General features: G+C 49.8%; 1 protein-coding gene and 1 long non-coding RNA gene across 3 annotated transcripts; one reads left to right on the forward strand and one right to left on the reverse strand.

The window, feature by feature from the left end:
* SIN3B (SIN3 transcription regulator family member B) lies at nt 1–15,024 on the reverse strand. Its single transcript, XM_027715425.1, has 19 exons — nt 14,917–15,024; nt 14,192–14,298; nt 13,233–13,386; nt 11,562–11,825; nt 11,017–11,160; nt 10,710–10,832; nt 10,123–10,212; nt 9,574–9,692; nt 8,772–8,979; nt 7,982–8,098; nt 7,379–7,617; nt 6,726–6,909; nt 5,907–6,501; nt 5,251–5,420; nt 4,374–4,547; nt 4,008–4,100; nt 3,620–3,714; nt 2,953–3,157; nt 1–2,570 (listed from the first exon to the last, which is right to left on the reverse strand). The coding sequence occupies exons 1-19, from the start codon at nt 15,022–15,024 to the stop codon at nt 2,340–2,342; spliced, it is 3,420 nt and encodes a 1,139-aa protein (XP_027571226.1). The 3' UTR covers nt 1–2,339.
* Nucleotides 15,025–15,094: 70 nt separating this feature from the next.
* LOC113984962 lies at nt 15,095–20,003 on the forward strand. 2 transcript variants are annotated; one of them, XR_005564209.1, is made up of 2 exons: nt 15,095–15,181; nt 16,062–20,003. It is a non-coding gene; the product is annotated as an uncharacterized LOC113984962 (long non-coding RNA). The 2 variants fall into 2 exon arrangements; XR_005564208.1 differs by having other exon boundaries at nt 15,168–15,217.
* The last annotated feature ends 1,064 nt before the right edge of the window (nt 20,004–21,067 follow it).

The raw sequence follows: 21,067 nt of genomic DNA on the forward strand, positions 1-21,067 counted from the left end.
AAACTTTTAAAATCATTTTATTTTACTTGAATGTGCAAATAAATATAAAAAAAACTACATTCAAGGAGCTGGCAGAGCAATTACAAGCCCAAAAGCAAAGATCCTTCAAACAAATGGAAGAACAAACTCTTGACTCAAGGTCGTGCAGATACACAGCGGTCGAGTTGAAACCCCCAGACACGAACAAGCCCCTCTCAAATCCCGCCTGTTATTCCCTTCCCATCCTTGCTACTCTCGGCTTTGAGACAATATCACTGCAAAGGGCAAAAGTCTTGCTTAAATTAAGGTTTACAAAATAAGGATGCTTAAAAATACCTGAAGTACACTTAAAATGGGGTGATGGATCAGGACAGTGCACAGGGGTGTTTCCCACCTCAGTACACCTGGAATCAAATGCATTTTAAGCCACAAGTTTCAACCTATTTTCCAGTAAAGTAGTTTTTCTGTATCATAAAACCATAAAATTTGGCACAGTTGTCATCTCCACTGGGAGTCAGCAGAGAGGTGAGGACTGAGGTGTGTTTCGGTGAGCTGAATGGAGGCCAATGGGGGACGCTGTCCTTTGCACTGGGTTTGTCCCCCGGTTCCCCCCAACCCCTTGGTGTCTCTCATCCCTTCCTGCAACAAGAGCAGGGGAGGAACTTTCAGATTCTTTCAGTAACCAAAATTTAACAGAGACTCAGACCAGGAAAACAGGAGTTCTTGATGAAAAGTCTCTGCTGGCAATGGTTGTGCAAGTGGTCACGAATGCCAGAGGCTGGCCTCTCTGCTTCCCTCCCACAGATTATTTTGCAAAACAGACAAAGACTCAGGACAGTTTTCTATTAAACATACCCCAAAGGCCAATTTTTCTACTCTCAAGCGAAACAATTGCGAAACCAAATGTTGTACAGTGGAAATAACAAATCCTCCAGGCTGCTCCTTAGGTCTGGCAGAAATAATAACCTAAAAATCAAAGCCACAAAAAGTATCAGGGTGGGGGGTTTTATTGCCCCAAAAGCCAGAAAAGAGTTGGAAGAAAAGATGAAAGGAGGCTGGATATGCCTCAAGACATTATGTTTGTAATACACTCCATGGACAGTGTGCTTGCCCTTGGCCCCTGGAAAACAGGAGTGAAGTCCCAAGGACAGACACAACTACACTTCCTCAGTTTCACACTAGATGAATTAGATGATTGATGTAGTGTTTTTTGTACAGGTCAGGGGAGGGTTTGTTAGGTTTCATGGCAAAAAAGCTTCGATAGCAGTACAGTGGAAAAGCTCATCTACGATGGCTGCAGCTGGATCTCACACCGCCTAGGACAGATTTCCATGTGTCCTTGCAAATCCAGCGGCTGTGCTGAGCCAGCAGAAACAGGAGAGTTCTCAGGACACAGCTCAGCTCCAGCACACGCCGCGCTCCGGGAGCTCCATCTGCCGATGGAAGGATGCGGTACAACCCAGCGAACCCCGTGCATGCACAAGGGGAGGGGACCGCCGGGAATGCTCTGGAGCTGCCGATCAACATGCAAAACACAAACCAAAAAACAGGCCAGACCTCGCAATGGATATTCCTCCCTCCTGCTGAAGAAGGTAGAGGCTACAGCAGGTCCTCAGTTCCCAAGGCAACGCCAGCCGGTGGGTCCTTGTGCCGCGAATCGCTCCCTTGCCCGGTGCTGCAGCTCAGTTTCCTCCCCTTAGTTCATGCTCCAGAATTCTTGGTTAATGAGGGACAGTCAGAGCGTTCAGAGTGCTGGTCACCCTTGTCTCAGTTTTGGCATTTTTCTCACCAGAGCAACAGTAACAAGAATCATCCCTTGCCTTGTTCACGTGAATAACGGAGCCGCCTGGAGCAAGGCTGCTGAGCTGTGCCAGGTGCTCTCAGCCACCCTGGCACTCCCAGGTTACATTGAAGAGTTCTGCAGGCTCCAAGATGGCATAAATTCAGGAAGATGGGGAATATTAAACCCTTCAAAGTGGAAGCAGCTGCCAGCATCTGCTCAAACACCAGCTGAGCTCCATCTCTCCAACAAAGCCACTAGTGGTAGTTCACCCCCTCACTGAGCCTTCCAGGACGGGCTGGTCAGCAGTGGCCTAAAGCCAGGAAAATACTCAAAAGTGTGTGGCAATGCCAAGAGCCCCCTTCCCATAAAGTTTTTAAGAGTCTCTTCATGATGGCTGGAGGATTCCACTGAAAGGAGACAAGTCTATGCCATATGGAAAATACATCATAATCCAAAGTAAAATGCTGTTTGGATAAATATCATTAAGACATACATTGCATTCCCATCACTATTCTCAGAGTAAATGTGCTTCACCAGCAATGCTCTGACTTTTATGGTGCCAGGGACAAGCATGTGCTCAGGGTGAAGCGGGACGGCGGCTGTACTGGACTCTGTATCTGTTCACTGGCACCCCATGGACGTTCACTGTCTCACACGTGGTTTTGCAGGGCACCATCTCCTCGTCCTCGTCTCCCATTAGCCAGTCTTGAACCACATCCACGGCCTCCATGGACACGTTCTCCTCCAGCCACCGGTTGTGCCACTCCTCAAACTGCTGGTGGTGCTTCAGCAGCACCACGGGCTGGACCTGAAAGCAGGACAGTAGAGGTCACTGAGAGGTTTCTGGGGGAGAAGTCAAAGCTCTCGCCTCTCCACACAACTGAGATGTGCATGATTTGGACACAACACAAACAGGGAAACAGGAAACCGCATACCCGTGTTCAATCCCTATTTCTTAATGTTTGCCACTCCCCCTCAAAATTTGCATGGTAAAGGAAAGGCTGCTGAACTAATCCAAAATACAGAGCATTTACCAGCTCTCTTCCATGTCTCATCCGACACAGAGCAGTAACTTCCGGGTGTAGTTTGCAGGAATTTAGCCACAAGACTTCTTATTGGTACCTGTCTTTTTGGCTCTCATCCTCAACCTGCTACTGCCCGAGCTGCAGAGACAGTAAAAGGAGATGCACCTGTTTGGCTCGGCAGAGAGCTCCCCTCCTGTACATGTAATCCTCTGAGTTCATGATGAACATCATCTTGTGGGTGTTGAGTTTGAAGCGACAGTCCACGTTACAGGCGCTTTCCACCCCGATGAGCCTCTTCCAGGAGCTCTTCACCTCGCTGCGCAGGGCCCTCACCTGCTTGCACTGCCACTTGCGAAACTTCTTCAGGTTTCTGGGACAAAACAAGGATGACAAAGCATGTGTCACACCTGGCCATCCCTTCCCCTAAGCTGGCAGAGCTCACAGCACAAGTATGAAGCTTGTATTTCCACATTTAGCTTGTCAGGCTCTCTCCAGGATCTTCCTCCAATCTGTCCAATTTGTGTTTGCTGTGACAAATATTTAGTGAAATGGGAACAAAGTAGACCTCACATTCCTCCCAGAAAGGACTGCTGAGGCAGGTCCACTCCATTCTAAACACAGCTGCATGAACAAACCTTGGTGCCGTGGTCATAAATTTCTTCCTCAGCATCCTCATGCAGTGCACTGGACTGCATCAATCCCTCTGGACCTCAGAGGTGAGGGCATTTCCCTGGGATTGCTGTATGGCACATTCCCCACATCCACTGCCACACAGGCAGAGAGGAAGTCACACCAGCTGTTGCAGGTGTGACTGAGCAGCTGAGCAGCTCACCTTTGCAGAAAGACCGGTTTCAGGAGGAAGCCATCGTTCTGGTTGTTGGGAGCTCCTTCCACCCCAACGTACTGCTCCATGTAGTTGGCCAGGTGCTACACAAGGGAGACCAGTTCCAGTCAGATTTCACTTCATCAGGACAAACATCACTGCAAAGAACCTGCTTATTTCCAAGCTGTTTATTCTGAGGCTGATTTATGATGAAACTCTTTTGCTATCATCAGACCATTTCTCTCCATGACCACAACCCCACATGTCATCATCCCACCTCCCAGGTAAACTTGTCCTCCTGGCAAAGTCTCACATTTTGGAACAAGAAATCAGGAAAGCACTCTTAGACATCTGCTTTGTCTGTGGTACACAGACTCCATGATCTCTGTGGTATTACCTGGACCTCCACAGGATCCTCTGTCTGGGTTTCTTCTGTATCCAGCAGCTCAATGGTCATGATCACCTGTCCTTTCCGCTGAAGAAACATGACCTGTAATGAAGTTACAGGCAGAAGATATTGGCCACATGGGTTCACAGTAAAATGCTATATATTCACAAGTCATTTGGACAACAAATATGAGCTAGGAGAGAAGCAGTGGGGCTTCTCAGTGAGCCAGTCTGTCCCCTCACTGTCTACGCTCTGGTTTTGGTACCTTCTCTCCACGTTGTTCTCTCTCCCCATCGTGGGGAGCTTCCAAACCCACTTCTCTCAGGTAAAGTGCCACAAGTCACTTTACGAAGTTCCCTGGCAGCAAGTCCTTACCTTGAAACAGTTCTCATCTGCCATGCACCGTTCAGCCTTCCACTGATAGCTGGTCTCCTTTGCTGCCCGCACACACCTGGATGATAAGTTACCTCCAGCAGCTCCTCGCTTCCTCTCATTCAAGTAGAGCTCAACTACCTTCAAGCAGATGTCATCGCTCACGAGATGGTGAAGCTTCCATTAAAAAAGGGGGATTTCAGTCAGCAAGCCTGGGGCAAGAGTCAACTCTAGTGTGTTATGAAAGGAGCATCAAAGTCAGCACAGCATCACACCTCAGCTGAAACAGCCAAGTTTAACTCCAGAGACTTCCCACATTTCTCTGTCTTTTTCATGATTTTGTAATAAAAGGAACAGAGAAGAATGAGGGGTTGTTGTGCCTTACCTGTAACACAACTACAACTGGAAGACACATTTGACTAAGAAGGATTGAACTGTTTTTGTTTTGCCTTAGATATATTTTGGGAATGGCAGAATTTTGAAATTACTGGAACTCAAAAAATGTTTGGATCACAGAATCACAGAATATGCTGAGTTGGAAGGGACACACAAGGATCATCAAATCCAACCCTTAGCCCTGCACAGGACTATCCCCAAGAGTCACACCACGTGCCTGAGAGCACGTGCCAAACTCTTCTTGAGCTCTGTCAGGCTTGGTGCTGTGACCACTGCCCTGGGGAGCCTGTTCCAGGAAAAGGCCAGGAAGAGTAAATCCTCTAAGGTGGGAAAGCTGAAGTCTCTCACTAAACTTCTGCTGGGGCGTTTCCCTATCATATATAACTTTTTAATAATTAATTTTCTCTAAGTTTAGTGACACTGCAAGAAAGCTGTCTGTACAGAAGGGTGATGTGCAGCCCCACAGACACCATGGGTCCCTCACCTGGCGGACAATGTTCTGCACCAGCTTGTCCATAGTGAAGCCGATGTAGGCGTGGATGGTGAACATCTCCCTCAGCGTGTCCTCGTACTGAGTTGGGTCAATGTTCCCATCCAGCAGACTCCTCACCATATCCAGGAAGGCAGGGTAGTACTCCTCCAGTTCCACCTCACCTGGGCAGGGGAAAGTGCAGTTATTTAATGCATGGAAGAGGCAGAGTGAAGTTAAGAGATCCAAGGGATAGCACTGCTCAAGAACCATGATGTTCAGTGTGAGAACATCCTCACAGACAGGTAGTTCTCTGTGCCCTGACAGGCTGGAAGAGTTTCTCTCATGCATTTCCAGGACTGCCTTGTGCAATAACTATTTCTTTGTGGGACCATTTACATTTTAAATCAATGTATCAGATTAATATGAGACACTTGAGAACACCTCAGCACAGTGAAGTCTCTGTGGACTACACATGAGAGCTCTCAAAAGGTAAATGGCACTGGCTGCCCTGTTAAATGAGCTGTGTCCACAAACCCCAAATATAGCAGGGGTTTGCACCTCTACACCCCTCACAGACCTGCCTGCTGGTCCCAGTTACTCAGATATACACAACTGGAGCACTGGCAACCAGAGCATTAAGAGTGGATTATGTCCTGGATTATTCTTACTCGGTTGCTTCAGCCTTAGCTCCATGGCTGGATCATTGGTCTTCTCTTTTCTTCCCTCACAGAGGAGTTTCTCTCTCTCTTTCTCAGTCCTATATTCCAGAAGCTGCTTCTGAGCTTGACGATAAATCTTTAGGAGCCTCGAGCACAGAGTCTGGTGAAGGCGGAGGAAGAAATACCAATTATTGTTGACAAAGAAGAGGCTGTAAACATCATCCAGAGTGTTGTGGGGCTCAGCAGCTGTAACATCACAGAAGGTTGCTTTGGTCTCCAAAGGACTGCTTGGAGGCCCAGGCACATGTTTTTTCCGTAGCTCAGGAGCATCCAGGTTCTGCCCCTGGTGGTTTTCTCTGTCCTCGTCTGTTGATTCTTCAGAAATGTTGTGCTCGGGGGGCTGGGAGAAGAACAGCTCAGGAATGAAGTGATGCACAATCTGCCTGATGGTTGCCTGATCCTCCTTTTGGATGGTAGGCTGCCTCTTTACATAATAGCTGATCAGAGCTGCTGCATCTTCCAAAATCTGCTTATCTTCGTAGATAAAGATAAGATGAGGCTCGTTTGTGGATGAACTTCTCCCCTCTGAATGCTGCTCCTGATGCTGTAATCAAGAGACAAATAGATAAAGATCCTTCCAATCCATGCTCAAGAGCCATTCCTGCCAGAAGAAATAAGCCAGTATTAACACTGAGCTTGGGACAGTTGTTTTTGACTGAGAACTCTCAGAGCACAACCACTTTCACATGGTCCCAGGTGCTATATACAGGTCTAGGTCACACTATAAGTGAAGGACACAGAGGGTGGGTTATTTAGTGTCATACACACCTCATCATAGACACTCTCAATTTCATTCAGCAAGCTCTTGGAGCGCAAGGCTTTGGTGTCATTCTGTTTGAAGTTGACAGCCTGATGGTCCAGGGATTTCAAATAGGCCTTCTCATACTGCTCCCTCCAAATCTTGTTGAAGCCCTGCTGGGCCTCCCTCCATTCCTCCTCTTTTGCTTTCAATCTGCAAAATGTACAGTGTACTTCAGTTCACAAAGACAACTGTGATGCACCAAAAAGTTTTCAATATTCCTGGAAGCCAGAAATCAATTCAAAAAAGCATCACCAGTGATGGTGAGTTATGCTTTGAAACAACACTTACAGAAAACAGTTCACAGAATCACAAGAGCATTGAGGAAAAGACCTCTGGGATCATCAAGTCCAACCTGTGACTAATCCCCACCTTGTCACCCAGCCCAGAGCACTGAGTGCCACGTTCAGGTGTTTCCTGAACACCTCCAGGGATGGTGACTCCACCACCTCCCTGGGCAGCTCTTACCATGTTTAACAACCCTTTCTGCGAAGAAATTCCTCCTGATGTCCAACCAGAACTTCCAGTGGCACAGCTTGAGGTTATGTCCTCTCATCCTGTCATTAGTCGTTTAAAAATGCTTTTAAAATTCTTTAAAGATACACAGGAGAACTGGAATTACCTCTTAAGAACAACAGGAACTGCAGTAACTGGGTTTTTCTTGAGACTCTCGATGATCTCTGGTGCTTTGTCCCCATAGATGCGATATATGGCCCGGCGCTGGATCACCTCCGATGTCCCTCCCAGGCAATCATCCAGGCGGAATTTCTCCTGATCCTCTTGGGTCAGCCGTGACAGTTTCTTCTGCACACTCTCCAGCACGCGAATTGTGGCTAAATTGGTCTCCAGGACAACATCCAACTGTTGAGAGTTCACAAAACAACACAGTGTCAGAACAGGCAGAGCAGGAACAGGCTGAACAGCAGCCAGGGTTTGTGGCAGCCATTCCAGCCCCACCGGGTGGAGCCAGGAAGCATCAGCAAGGTTGGTACTGGAAAACAGACCTCTGCCAGTTCTCCCAAAGGTAACATGCAATTTAAAACTGGACTCATGCCTAGGAAGAGCTCTTAGACTCCAAGCAAGTGGAACACACCAAACTCGAGCTCAAACCAACGAACATCAACAGAACTTTCAGGAACTGGGCACCAATTAATTCAGTGAAATCCTCATGGCTGGAGGTTTTGCTTTCTGAGGAGGCAGAAGGGGAGCTCAGCAGCAGAAGTACCTCGAATCGCTCATCCTCACAGCGGTGCAGCTGCTCCTCATATGGAGTCTTCTTGGAGCTGACAAAAGTGGAGTCTTCAGACCAGGATGGAAATGAAACCCAGGTATCATTTAATACCTGCAACAGTGCAAAGACATGACATGGAGCAATTGTGAGCCCAGAGCTGTTCTCATGGGTTCTGAAACTTCTCTCTTTTCACACACTTCTTCCCTGAGTTTCTGCAGGACATTCCACACCTAATTCCCAAGGCACTGACCGCTCCCAGATTAGAGGTCTCTGTGGAACTGTGCCAGGGCCCTGCTCAGAAAACTTGAAGGTACCTTCTCTATCACCTCACACACACAGAGATCACCCTGCAGTCACCAACAACTGTAAGTAAAGGAGATAGTTGGGAGGAGTGGGAGCATCCACACTGAAGATTTGTGTTCTCAGTGGGAATGGTGCCTCAGGCACTGTCTCAGTGCTTTCCCAGGAGAAAAAATGTTTCCAAAGGCCATACTGACTCTCTGCTGGAAAATTAATTCCAGGATATTTAATATTCTTTTCTGTCTAAAAGAATAAATTTGTGTCTGCACACAGACTGAAAAGTATTAAAGATGTGATCTGAGATGGGTTTAGATAAAATCAGTAAAATGTGGATATTATTTAAATAAATTAGCTGAATAATTGACATGAGACTAAAGCTGGTGACTCAGCACTGAAGAGGGGACTCCACACACAGAAGCTGCAGCACTTTATTTATGTGAGTGCAATGTGTGTTCAGGGGTTGAACAGGCTGATCCCAAAGTACCTCCTTGCAAATGGCTGTCCTTCCACTGCACTTTGGCTGCTGGTAGGTTTTTGGGAGAGCCCTGTAACTGGATCCAATGCGCTTGCAGGATGCATAATCGATTTCCCGGCTCATTCCATCTCCGGATCGGTCACTCAGTGGAGAAGCAAAGGAAAGCTCTTTCACACCAAGGAAGGACTTGAACTGTGCAAAGAGCTCTGGGAATTTCCTTCAAAAACACAAGTATATTGTTATTTCACTCTGACAGTTTCAGGGTGCTTAATGTGTGTCACAAAACAGAGGGAGAAATATCTAAACAAACTCAGCACTGCAGTGAGAGATCTTTCACCAACATTTTAGCACTGTCATCTTTCTCTCTGAACTACTTTAGGGTCTTTTTTAACTTAAAGCAGGAAAATAATTTCCCTTCACTACTGCCTGAGGAGAAACTGATCCTTGCCACATGACTCTCCCTCTTCTGTTGGAAGCCAAACAGCTTGGGAGGCTCACAGCAGAGCTAGAACTATTTATCCTTTTCACAGCTCTGTTCTCAGATTTCATGTTTATACCTTTATTACATTTTGAGATAGTAAACAGAGAGTGTGAACAGATAGAGGAAAATATCTTCCTCAAAATGCTCTTTAAGAGCTGTGTAGATATGTTTAAAGGTTCAAATTTTATTACTCCTCTTCTTGGATTCTTCAACGGAGGAGATACTTCTGAAGTTAAATTGAAAACTTCAGTAACAAAATTCCAAATGTGTCCAAAAAGTAACAAGTAGGACCTACAAAGTATGACACAGCAGAGATAGTTGGTAACTTACCCTAAAAACGGTGTAACAAGCTGAAGCAACTCAGAGCCAGAGACCAACTCCTGGTTGAAGAGAGCGATGCAACGGAGGAAATTTTCATAGACCTCCTGACTCTTGAGCACCCTGCGAACCTACAACAGTTTGGAAAGAAAGGATCACATCACTTGAATGCCACTTGCATTTAGTTCATGTCTAAGTCATCTGAACCATGGATGCAGCGATCAACTTGTCTGCTCTGCAACATAAAACCGGAATACGCACAAACATGTCCAATTTCAAACAATAATCTAATTACTACAGATGGTACCATGAGGAAATATCACTGAAAAATAGAGAAAAACACATCTGTAAGGGACAAGCATGCAGGAAAAGGTTAATTAACATGTTCCATTTATCTTCCAAACATACCCGTTCTCACTCTTCTTGATCTATCTTTCCCTACCACTTGAAAAGTCAGCAAATTGCTAAGTGCGGACACACAAACTGCATAGAAAACCAGCCAATTAATAACCACATAAAAGGATGAAGATGAGACCACAGAATGTGAGAACAAAACCTGACCTTGTCAAAGAAGGAAAACTCCTGCAGTGTTCCATATTTCCCCACTGTTGCCACTGACAGATCTTTGGTACCCCGCAGCTTCATTTTCTTCTGTTAAAAGAACAAGCAGTTATATTTAACATGCTGTGGCTCAAATGCCAGCAAATTCCCCTTTAGTGACATAGAACAGCTCCCTGCAGAGACTGAGACCCCGTATTTCCCCGGCGGTGATCTGGAATTGTTACGTCAAGCCCTTACAGCAATCTCTGTCAAATGTCTCCCAGCTAAGGAGAAACAACAAGAAAAAGGAATCACTTGAGAGAGAATTCCAAAGAAAGATTTTTTTTTTTAGAAGCAACAAATTTTCCCTTTCCAGAGTCAATACTTAGTACAGAAAGTCTTGATATTTAGCATCCAACATGCTGCCAACACACATTTAAGCATACTTTAAAAAGTCCCTTTTTCTACAGCAATTATTATTTTAAAAATAACTTTGAAATTTTGTATCTCATCTCTAACACTCACAAACCTGAAAGACACTACTCATTACACTTTTATCTAAGAAATTTTCCAAACACAACAAGTAATATGAGATTATTCTAAGATACCTTTGCTGGGCCAGAAACAGGACGCAGCAGCAATGGTCTGGATCGCTTTTTGCTGTGCTCCAGATTCTTCTCATGCTCAGTCTTCTGGACACTGTTCACTTCACATGGTCCATTTCCTGTGAACTGCAGTAAATAAATAATGACTTCAAGGTTCTATCCCAACTGGCATAAATAAAGAATCCTAACAGGACACAGAGAGTGTGGTTAAGCAAAGTTCATTACTGGCTGTATGATTTTCCATAATGTTTTGCACATTCTACATACAGAGAGTATTCAATATTCTGCCTTGCCCTCAGCACACACATACCAAAGACCTTTTTGCCTCTGGGAGGAACTGTCCAAACTCAGAGAGCAGATCCTCCTGTCCCCGGAACAGATTGGCCACTTCAGTAAACACCTCCTCCTCGGACATGCCTCGAAAGGGTCGGCCCTTGGTGTTCAGCTGCTCTTTCTGAAAACATACACACAGATGTTAAATAGAGTCAAAAAGTGCCTCACTCTGCCAGAAAACTCGTCCTGTGCCAAAAATCTTCAAGTTGCTACACAACTTGAAATGACCACCTGCCAGCCCCAGGTTCTTACAGCGTCTCCTTTCACACACAGTATCACTAAATCCACTGAGGGTTAGTAAACACAGATCTGGACACAGCCCATTTACACCTCAGTCCCTGCAAAGTGCCACAATTTTCACATTTTTGCCATTTCCTGTGAATATCTATGAGATAGTTGCTGGATAATGACCAGTTCCTGGGAACTCTGTAGCCTGTTCAACAGGCAGAGATGAAATTTGACAACAACTACTCCAACACCTACAGTGCAAACCCACTGTCCCTCCCCTGGAACACTTTTTACCTGGTAAGTGTGAAGAATTTCTAGAAAGGATCTGTAAATTTCTGGATGGTCAAGGAAGCGTGTTTTGATCTTATTCACATAACTGATGGCATTGTTGAACTCTACAGAATCAGATTCCAGGGGAATTTGGGATTTATCTTCTTTGTATGGAAGCTGTTGCCTGAACTCCTCTGAGCAGTCACTGTGATTGTGTGAGTTCTCCTGGGAGTAGTGCAACAACATCCCACTGCCAGGGAATGCACCGGGAACAGGCTCTGGGGGCACCTGGAGACAGACAAGACACCCAAGAGAGACTTGTCAGAAAAGGAACACAAGTGCAAGTTCAACAACAACCCAGCATCACTGTTGCCAAGTTGTTTAACTAAAACATATTACCACCTGAAGAAGAAAACGAAAAGAATTCATTAGCCAATCATTTCCCTATCTAGTTTATTAACTCCATCAGTGAATATGTGAATGTCTGTGAGGCAGTTGTTGGACAAAGACTAGTCCTTGGAAACTCTGTGGCCTGTACAACAGGCAGAGATTAAATTTGACAACAACTGCTCCCAATAGCTACAGTGCAAGCCTACTGTCCCTTTAAAAGGAGGCAAAAAAATACCTCACTCTAGAAAATTCATCCTCAGCAAGGTGCACACAACTTGCAATGACCATCAGCCCAGGTTCTTACAGAACCTCCTTTCACATCTCCTTTCATTTTGAATAAATGATTCATTAGCCAATCAATTTCCCTACCCAGTTTAACTCCATCACCTAAAAAAATCCCCTAAATTCTACCTGGTGTAGGAACCACTGACTTGTGACTGTGATGGTGTTCTTGGCCTCACCTGAGATGCTGCACCAACACCACCCAGTGCAGCTCCTGCTCCCACTGGTTATTGCACAGGAACTGCCCCTTTTAAGAATATTAAACTTAAGGCTCTTACAGATGGTAATTTCTAAGCAACAGAGAGATCTAAGGGAACTGAGATCTGAAGGATAGCTCCTGCTACTAATTGGAGTTAAAGCACAAGTTTATCAGCAGAATTCACTTTATGGCTCTATTTCAGCCTCCATAACCACACAACAGGAACACAAAACAAGCAGAGGCAACATCCATCTGTATCCCAGCAATTTTGTTTCACTGCAGGATGTTACCAACTGCAGGTCTAGGTGGACTCCGGGATCTTAAAGGTCTTTCCCACCTGAACAATTTGATGATTTTACGACTCTGTGTATTTTTGCCTACTGCCTAAACAAGTTTCTCAGTGGAAGAATGGAAATGCAATTCTTCCAGGATCCCTTCTTGAAATGTGCCACTGCCCACACCACATAATGAGAACCTGTATAACTATGTAAGGCCAATTACAACTTCAGTTTTCAAATCTGAAGTATTTGGACTTGAAGTGGTGTTTCAGGCAGGATCATCATTCCCTTGTAAGCTAAACAGTGGCTTGAGAATAAACTGGGAGTTGGGACCGAGTGATCTTTAAGGTCCCTTCCAACCCAAAATATTCTATGATTCTTTGAATAAATATTTAAATTTATATTAGAACCATTACCATAGGTTTGACAACCATCTAAAAACTTCAGCAATGTGCACTACACATAAATCTCCACAGTCTAAATTTCCAGGCAGGAGATACGTCCAGCAACACACAGAACAGAGTTTATTTAGAGACTATGACCTACCTGACTATTCAAAGGTGACTGTATACTCAACTTCCCATTCTTTGGAATTTCTATCCTGTAGCCCAGAGGGAGAAATGCATTGAATCCTACAATGAGGTCAGGGTGCTCATGGAAAAGCTGAGAAACACGACGGATGACTCCAGGTGTGTCAATGCTAAAATTGAGAAGGGTCTGTTACTTGTATAAGAATGAGAAACACATCTTAAACCTGGAAAATGCCAGAGGAAGTGAAGCATCTGGCTCCTCAGGGATGCAATTTTTAAGAAGTTTGGGAAATTCAGATCTAGATATTAGCCCAAGCAGAGGGAATGACCAGCCTCACATTGGGAATGTTATTCAGAGAGGAGAGAGGTGAGTGTGCAGGTTGCTGAAGGGGCAAGACACCCATGCCCTCCAGGGCTGGCAGGTCAGAGGTTCTGTGTTCAAGCAGCTTCACTTATTTTCAAGATCTGCATTTCAGAGTGAGAAATAAAAATAGATTTGCCTTTTCCTGTGGATTTCATCTCTGGGAAGTGATGGGATGAGCAGAGGCCCTCCCCCTCCACGTGACTGCACCACTGGGGGACAGGGCAGTGGGGCAGAGGAGCAATGATGGTGTGAAGGCTGGGGGACCCTGCACAGGCAGAGGCTGCACAGCCATAAAGGCTGAGGTCTGAGACCTGAGGGAATGGCTGGAGTTGCATCAGAGGGGTTTGGGATGGATCTCAGGTGGATCCTTTGGGAAAAGGATCTCAGGTGGTGGGACACTGAACAGGCTCCCCAGGGCAGTGGGCATGGCCCCAAGGCTGCCAGAGCTCAAGGAACGTTTGGACAACACTCTGAGGGACAGAGTAGATTGTTGGGGTGTACGGGCAGGGCCAGGAGTTGGACTGGATGGTCCTTGTGGGCCCCTTCCAACTCAGGATATTCCACAGTTCCATGAAAGGTTGAGAAGCTCCCCAGAGCACCCTGGGCTTTACCTCTGGCTCTTGAACTCCTTCATGATCTCCAGGAAGCCGTTGTATGTGGCAGGGTCGCTGCCAAACCGGATCTTCACCTGGTCCAGGTAGGAAAGCGCATCCTCCACCTGCAGGGTGAGAACAGGGGTGAGGAACAGTCCCCGGGGCCCCCCATGGCCCTGGAATTGGGGAGGGGGCTTCTCAAGGCACTGCGGTAGGTGGGACCTGCCCCCGGGGGAGCCCCCACGGCCCCGGGGAATGGGAGGGGCACAAGGTAGGAGGTGAGGGGGTTCCGAGGAGGGCTCCCGGTTGGCACCCAGTGGCTTCCTAGCACTGGGGGGGATGGTAAGGCACGGAGTGGGGGACACGGCACCGGGGAGCCGGGAACAGGTCCCGAGGGAGAATAATCGCGGTACCAGAAGGGCGGGGCAGGGGGCACGGCACAGGGGAGGGAGAACAGGCCCGGGGGGGCCGTGTGGTACCGGCGGAGGGGGACGCGGCCCCAGGGGACTCCATGGAACCAGGGGAGGACAGCGGGGGGAGGACATGCCCAGGGGACCCCCCACGCTACCTGCGTTGGGGGGTACAAGCCCCGGGGGGGCGAGTGCAGCACCGCGGCCAGGGCCGGGCCGGTCAGGGCGGGGCGGGCGAAAGCGGCGGGGACCGGCCCTTCGCGGGATAGGGTGGGGAGGGGAAGGGGGGTGGGCAAGGGTCATTCGCGCCCGGCGGGGCGGCCCTGCACTCACGTGCACCGGCAGCTTCTCGTGCGGCGCGGCCCGGCCGCCGCCACCGCCCCATCGCGGGGCGCTGCCCCCGCCGGCCCCGCGGCCGCCGCCACCGCCCCCCGCCGCCATGTTGGATCGGGCGGCCGAACGCGGCCCCCGCCGCCGGCGCTGCGTCAGCGCGCACGGACACGGGCACGCCCACGGCGGGCCACGGCCCCCCCACAGGCCACGCCCCCGGCAGGACCCGCCCTCCAATCGGTTCCACCCCCGCTGGGCCGCGCCCTCGGTCAGGCCATTTCCTCCCGGCCGTTCTACCGTCGTGGTGGGAATGGCGTTTGAGGAGATAGGGGGTTCTGAGGGCATACGGGGGAGCCAGGATGGAGGAGCCGCGGGTCGGGAGGAGCCCGGGGGTCTAAGGCGACCGGGGAAGATGGGCAGCAGCGGGAGGAAGGCGCTGCGGGTCTGAGGGAGCCCGGGGGGCTAAAGGGGACACAGGGAGCCGGGATGGAGGACCTGCGGGTCTGAGGGGACGGGGGAGCTGGGGCAGGTGGGATGGAAGAGCCCGGGCGTCTAAGGGAGCGCTGGGGGCTGAGGAGACCGGGTGAGCCGGGATGGAGGAGTTGTGGGTCTGAGGGGGCTGGGGGAGCTGGGATGGAGGAGCCCGGGGGGCTGAGGGAGCCCAGGAGGACTGGAGGTGCCGCCGGGGCTGGAGCAGGCGGGCGGAGCGGGATGGAGGGGCTGGGGCTGGAACCGCGGGGCTGGAGGAGCCCGGCGGCGCTGAGGGAGCTGGGGAGGCGGGACTGGAGGCGCCGGGGGGGGGGGAGGGGGGGGGGAAGCTGGAGGATCTCGGAGGGGCTGAGGAAGGCCGGCGTTGGAGGAGCCCGGGGGAGGCTGGGGTAGTCCTGTGGGGCTGGAGGGGCCGGGGCTGGGGGAGCTGGTCTGGGGAAGCCCGGAGGGCTTAAAGGAGCCAGGGGTGGAGCAGCCCCGAGGATCCGGGACTGGGGGAGGCCATCGGTGGTTCGCACTGAGCTCCAGGGTTGCTCTGGGGTAGCTGGATAAAATGTGGGGTTAGGGTCGTTTGGCGGCTTTTTTTGTGGGTTTTTGTTTGTTTTGGTGATTTTGTTTTTTTCCTTATTTGCCTTTCTCACGGGTTATGGCTATGGTAGGTGATAGCAGCAGAAACACCTTCCAGGAGAGACGTGAGCTGAAAATGAATGGTTTGCATTAGATTGTTATGCTGGTAAGTACAGGTTGAAGTAAAGATGCTTTAGAGCATTCACTGGTTATTCAATGCTTAATAATAAAGGTAATAAATAAAAATTTTTACAAGAGCAATCCTGGAAGAAGCATGAGAGGTATCACAAAATACAGCTCCTGGCTGATGAAGCACCCTGTAACTGTGCAGGAAAGAGAGCATGGTGTGACTGTACAAAAGCCCTTTATTCCAACTACTGGAAGGAGTAGCTCAGACATATCCTTGGAGTACTGTCAGGTGAAAGAGTAACAGCATTGATCCAACCTCCTCCACCACTTTCTTTTTTTCATAGTAGATTCTCCTGAGGTGGCCCAATTTCTGTCTTCTACTGGTATTATTAACTTGAGAAGTCTCCTTCTCTTCCCTAATTTGTGGCTCATGCTGGTGAAATGAGCAAAATCAGCTGTAGATAAACAACTCCTGTGACTTCTGTTTTCTGTCAGAGTGAGGTTAACAGCACTCAGTCACTGACAGCATCAACACCTTGATGGTTGTCATAGGTTTACTTGTTCTAAAAAAACAGGCAGGAAATTTTTCTTTCCCCTGCATTGCTGTAAGGGGGGGATGTTGAAAGGGGGAGGGTAGTTTTTGCCTTGGGTGATTGACCCACACAAAAGAACTAACCAGCAGATCCACATTCCAAGCTGATGGCCCTCCGAAGACTGGGGAGGGGTGATGAGGTTTTTTTCCCTCTCCTCGGAAATGGGAGGCACTTCACTTTTGCTCTGACTGTAGGGAGGGTGTGTGTTGGAGGGGTCCGAGGTTCACTTTGGTTTTGGCCTGGTCATCTGGCTTGTTTTCTGGCCCCGGTGTGCCTCCGTTTTCCTGCGCCCTGTTCTGTCCCAGCTCAGATCTGCTCGGATTTCATCGGAGAGGCTTGACCCACTTGCAGAGGAACCTTTTTGGGAGGAGGTTGCCCTTTCCCTCCTCCGTTCCCGTGTTGGCAGCGGCGTGTGTCCATCGAGGAAAAGGGGGAAATCCCGGCCACGGCCAGCCGCAAACAGCGTGAGTTTCGGGGGGAAAGCCCCCTTTTCCCCTTCCCCTTCTCGGTGTGGGGGGGGAAGACCTCCATTTTCGGCTTCTCCCACGGACCCGGGGCCCCGCGTGGCGACCGCCATGCCCAACAGCGCCCCCTGCTAGCCAACACCGAGCACTGCAGGCTCTGCTCCTCCAGTGATTCAACAGCGCCCCCTGCTGACCGTTGCTAGAATTGTGTCAAAAGGTGGAAAAGTACCGACCTGTTTCCTTTTGAGGGGGATTTTTGGGTACAGGATTATTGGTTTGATCGGTTTTTGTATTCTTTTGTTGTTCTGCCAATACACATATATCCTTTAATAAAGGGCTGTTATTTTTCCTTTCTCCATGCTTCCTCAATTAGAGCCTCTTAATTTCGGATTTACGGTTGCTTAGAGGGAGGAGTTTGGTCTTCCTCATAACATCCTCCTTAGCAAAACACTTCAGTCTCATTAAACTGAGACAAGAGGATAGTCCATGACATCACAAAGGGGCCCATAGCACGCAGGTTGGACTGCACTCTGACCTCGTGGGGTGTTGGTTCTTTGGTTTCCAGGGCTCATTCTGGAATGGAGAGGATAGGCCATGACATCACAACGAGGCCCATGGCACACGGGTGTGGCTGCTCTCTGCGGGTGTGGGTTGTTGGTTCTTTGTTTTCCAGGGGCCATTACAGAATGGAGAGGATAGTCCGTGACGTCACAAAGGGGCTCATACCACAGAGGTAAGGTTGCAATGTGGGAGAGTGGGATGTGTGTTCTTTGTATTCCAGGGGCCTTTAGGAGCTGGAGAGGATAGGCCGTGACATCACAAAGAAGCCCATGGCACACAGGTGAGGCTGCATTCTGACAGTGTGGGGCACTGTTTTTTGGGTTGACAGGGGCTATTCTGGAATGAGAGGATAGGCCGTGACATCACAAAGGGGCCCATGGCACACAGGTAAGAGTGCAATGTGGAGGAGTGTTATATGTGTTCTTTGGTTTCCTGGGGCCGTTCCAGAATGGAGAGGATAGGCCGTGAAATCACACAGGGGCCCAGGGCACACAGGTGGGGCTGCACTGTGATATTGTGAGGCGTTGGTTCTTTGGTTTCCAGGGGCCATTCCCTAATGGATAGGATAGACTATTACATCAGAAAGGAGCCTAAGGCACACAGGTGGGGCTACCATGTGTTAGTGTGGGGCATTGATTCTTTGGTTTCCTGGGGCCTTGCAGAATGGAGAGGATAAGCTGTGACATCACAAAGGGGTGCCAGTTACATGGGTTGGGCTGCTCTGTGGGGTGTGAGGTGCTGCCTGTTTGGTTGCCAGGGACATTCTGGAATGATGGCAGTAGGCCGTGACATCAAAAAGGGGCCCATGATACACGGATGGAGCTGCACTGTGCCACTGTGGGGTGTTTGTTCTTTGGTTGCAAGGGGCAATTCCGGAATGGAAAGTGTAGTTTGTGACATCACAGTGAGGCCCATGGTACACAGGTGGGGCTGTACTGTGGGGGAATGCAGTGTTCTTCTTTGGTTGCCAGTGTCAATAGTCAAATGAAGATGCTAGGCCGTGACATCACAAAGGTGCCCATGGCACATGGGTGGGGCTGTACTCTGGGGGTTTGTGGTGCTGGTTCTTTGGCTGAAAAGGGCCATTCCAGAATGGGGAGGATAGGTCGTGACATCACAAAGGGGCCCATGGCACATGGGAGAGACTGCACTGTGACATTTTGTGGCTCTGCTCCACTGGGAATACAGCCAGCCACTGCAAAAAAATCACAAAGGCAAAGGCACATACTGAGGGATAACCTCAGAGTGCAACATTCTGACCAAAGGTCCCCTCTCAGGTTCCTTTGTACTGACCTCTTACTGCAGGGACCTCCTTCCCATTCTGCTGACGCTTGTAGGGTTGTGTACCACCAGTAAAAAAAAACAAATGATAAGGGATGTGCTTAGATTCACCAATGATACAGCCCGCCAGAATTAACATCTGCTTCAGACTGGCAGGAAAATGCTCACCTTGCTCGTCTGCCCTCCAGTGCCAATAGCCCGCCCCACCGCTTGCATCCCACCTCGAAAGAGAGAACAAAAAGACGCTCACAAGAATGACCTTTGAAGAGCAGTGCCTGTCAGAACAATCTTATGTGGGTGATATTCTCCGCTCTGACCTGCAAACCCTAGTGCTGGGGTCGAAACTAAGACTCTCTGCTTCCCTCTCCTAAGGGATTTGTTTTTAGACATCTCTTTCCCTTACGCTCATTTCAAAAGCCCTCCTGGCAATTCCCAAGCCTGTACCTGGCTCTCATCCCCTCTCTGGCTCAGAGCCCTCGACTTATCTTTCAGAGAGCTGGGCCTGTCAATTCGTCTTCCAAAAGCATGGCCCTTCGGCTGGCTCAGAGGTTCCTGCAGTCGCACCAGGCCCTGCCCAAGACCCTCCTATCAGGGTCTGGGCCCTGGAGGCAGGGGGAGAACCCCCCTGCGGCTTGGCCATTGTTCCCCAGCCCTTGTCTGGCCCAGCCTCCTCCCCCCTGCACACTCCCCACTGCCACAGGCTGCACTGGGGCAGCATTTCCTTCTTGGGCCCTTTAGAGCTGCCCCCATGGGGACACTTCCATCTTCTGGGCCAAGCACCAGAGCCAATCCCAGCCAGTCCCATCGTCCCCAGTCCGACTTCCTGACTCCTGGTGGCCCCTGGAAGCCAAGAGCCAAAGGTCGACACCCACAGAGTGCAGCCCCACCCATCTGCACTGGGGCCCCAGGGGTTCCCTTTACCAAACAGCCCCTGCGAACCCTTGTCAGAGAGAAAATTGGGTGACTCCTGGATGCTTTTAATAAAGAGGTCTAAACATTTCTTGAATAATGGAGGGGGGTGACTTTTTTTTTCTTGACATTTCCAGTTCTCCATTTGGGGGCAGGATGTCCTCTGGGCTAATGTTTTGTTCCCTTTGCAGTGAGTGCAGCCTCAGAGGGCTGAGCCCTCTCTGGCTGGGCTTGGCCTCTCCTGGAGAGACTCAGGCCTGGCTGGGCTACCCCAGGCAGACCTTGCAGGAAGAAGAGCTCAGGCCACCTGGGTCTGGTGTCCCTGGGGCTCAGCCTGTGCCCGATTGCTGTGCAGGGGCTGAGCCCCACCTCTGCCTCGGGGCCTTGGCCAAAGGGCTGGCAAGGAAGAGGCCCAGGAGCCTTGGGGCCTGCCCAGCTTTCCTCCTCCCTGGGGGCTCTCAGTCCTCCCCTGACACCGTGTGGGCCCAAGGCCTTGCTGGCTTCGGGCTCACGGCCCGCCGGCACCATCCCAGCAGCCTGACCCCCCTCCTTCCCCTCTCTCCAGCCTCTCCTGCCTTTTCTGGCAAGGGGCCATCCAAGGAAAACCCCGGTTCTCAGCAATGGCACCCGTGGCACGGATGCAAGGTTCGAGTCTGCCAGGCAAGAGCAGGAGCACAGAGAGCCTGAGGAGCCAGGAGATGCCCTGGCTGGGCATCGTGCTGCTGTGGGACGAGCTGACACCTCTGCACAGTCTCTGCCCGTCCCTGCCAGCCGACTTCTGCACAGGCTCTGGGTACGGGGATGGAGCGCTGACAGTTTTCAACCACCGTGCTGTTCCAAAAAGGCTGTGATGTCACAAGGCCCTTGCCTGGCAGCCAGAAGATGAGCAAGGCAAGGCAAGGATGGAGCCTCTGAGCCACCGGCACGCTGTCCCCAAAGGCTGGGATGGCACAGAAGCCCAGAATCCACAAAGTTGGCAGAGACTTGTGAGATCAACTGGTGTCCAGCCTACGCCCCATCCCCAGCACGTCAAGCAGACCACGGCACTCAGTGCCATGTCTAGTCTTTCTTTAAACACCTCCAGGGATGGTGACTCCACCACCTCCCTGGGCAGCCCATTTCAATACCTAATCCCTGTTTCTGTCCAAAAAGTCCTGCTCC

This window comes from Pipra filicauda, unplaced genomic scaffold, assembly GCF_003945595.2.
Source record: "Pipra filicauda isolate LSUMZ 115617 unplaced genomic scaffold, ASM394559v2 scaffold294_size920599_pilon, whole genome shotgun sequence".
In the NCBI taxonomy this organism is placed as follows: Eukaryota; Metazoa; Chordata; class Aves; order Passeriformes; family Pipridae; genus Pipra; species Pipra filicauda.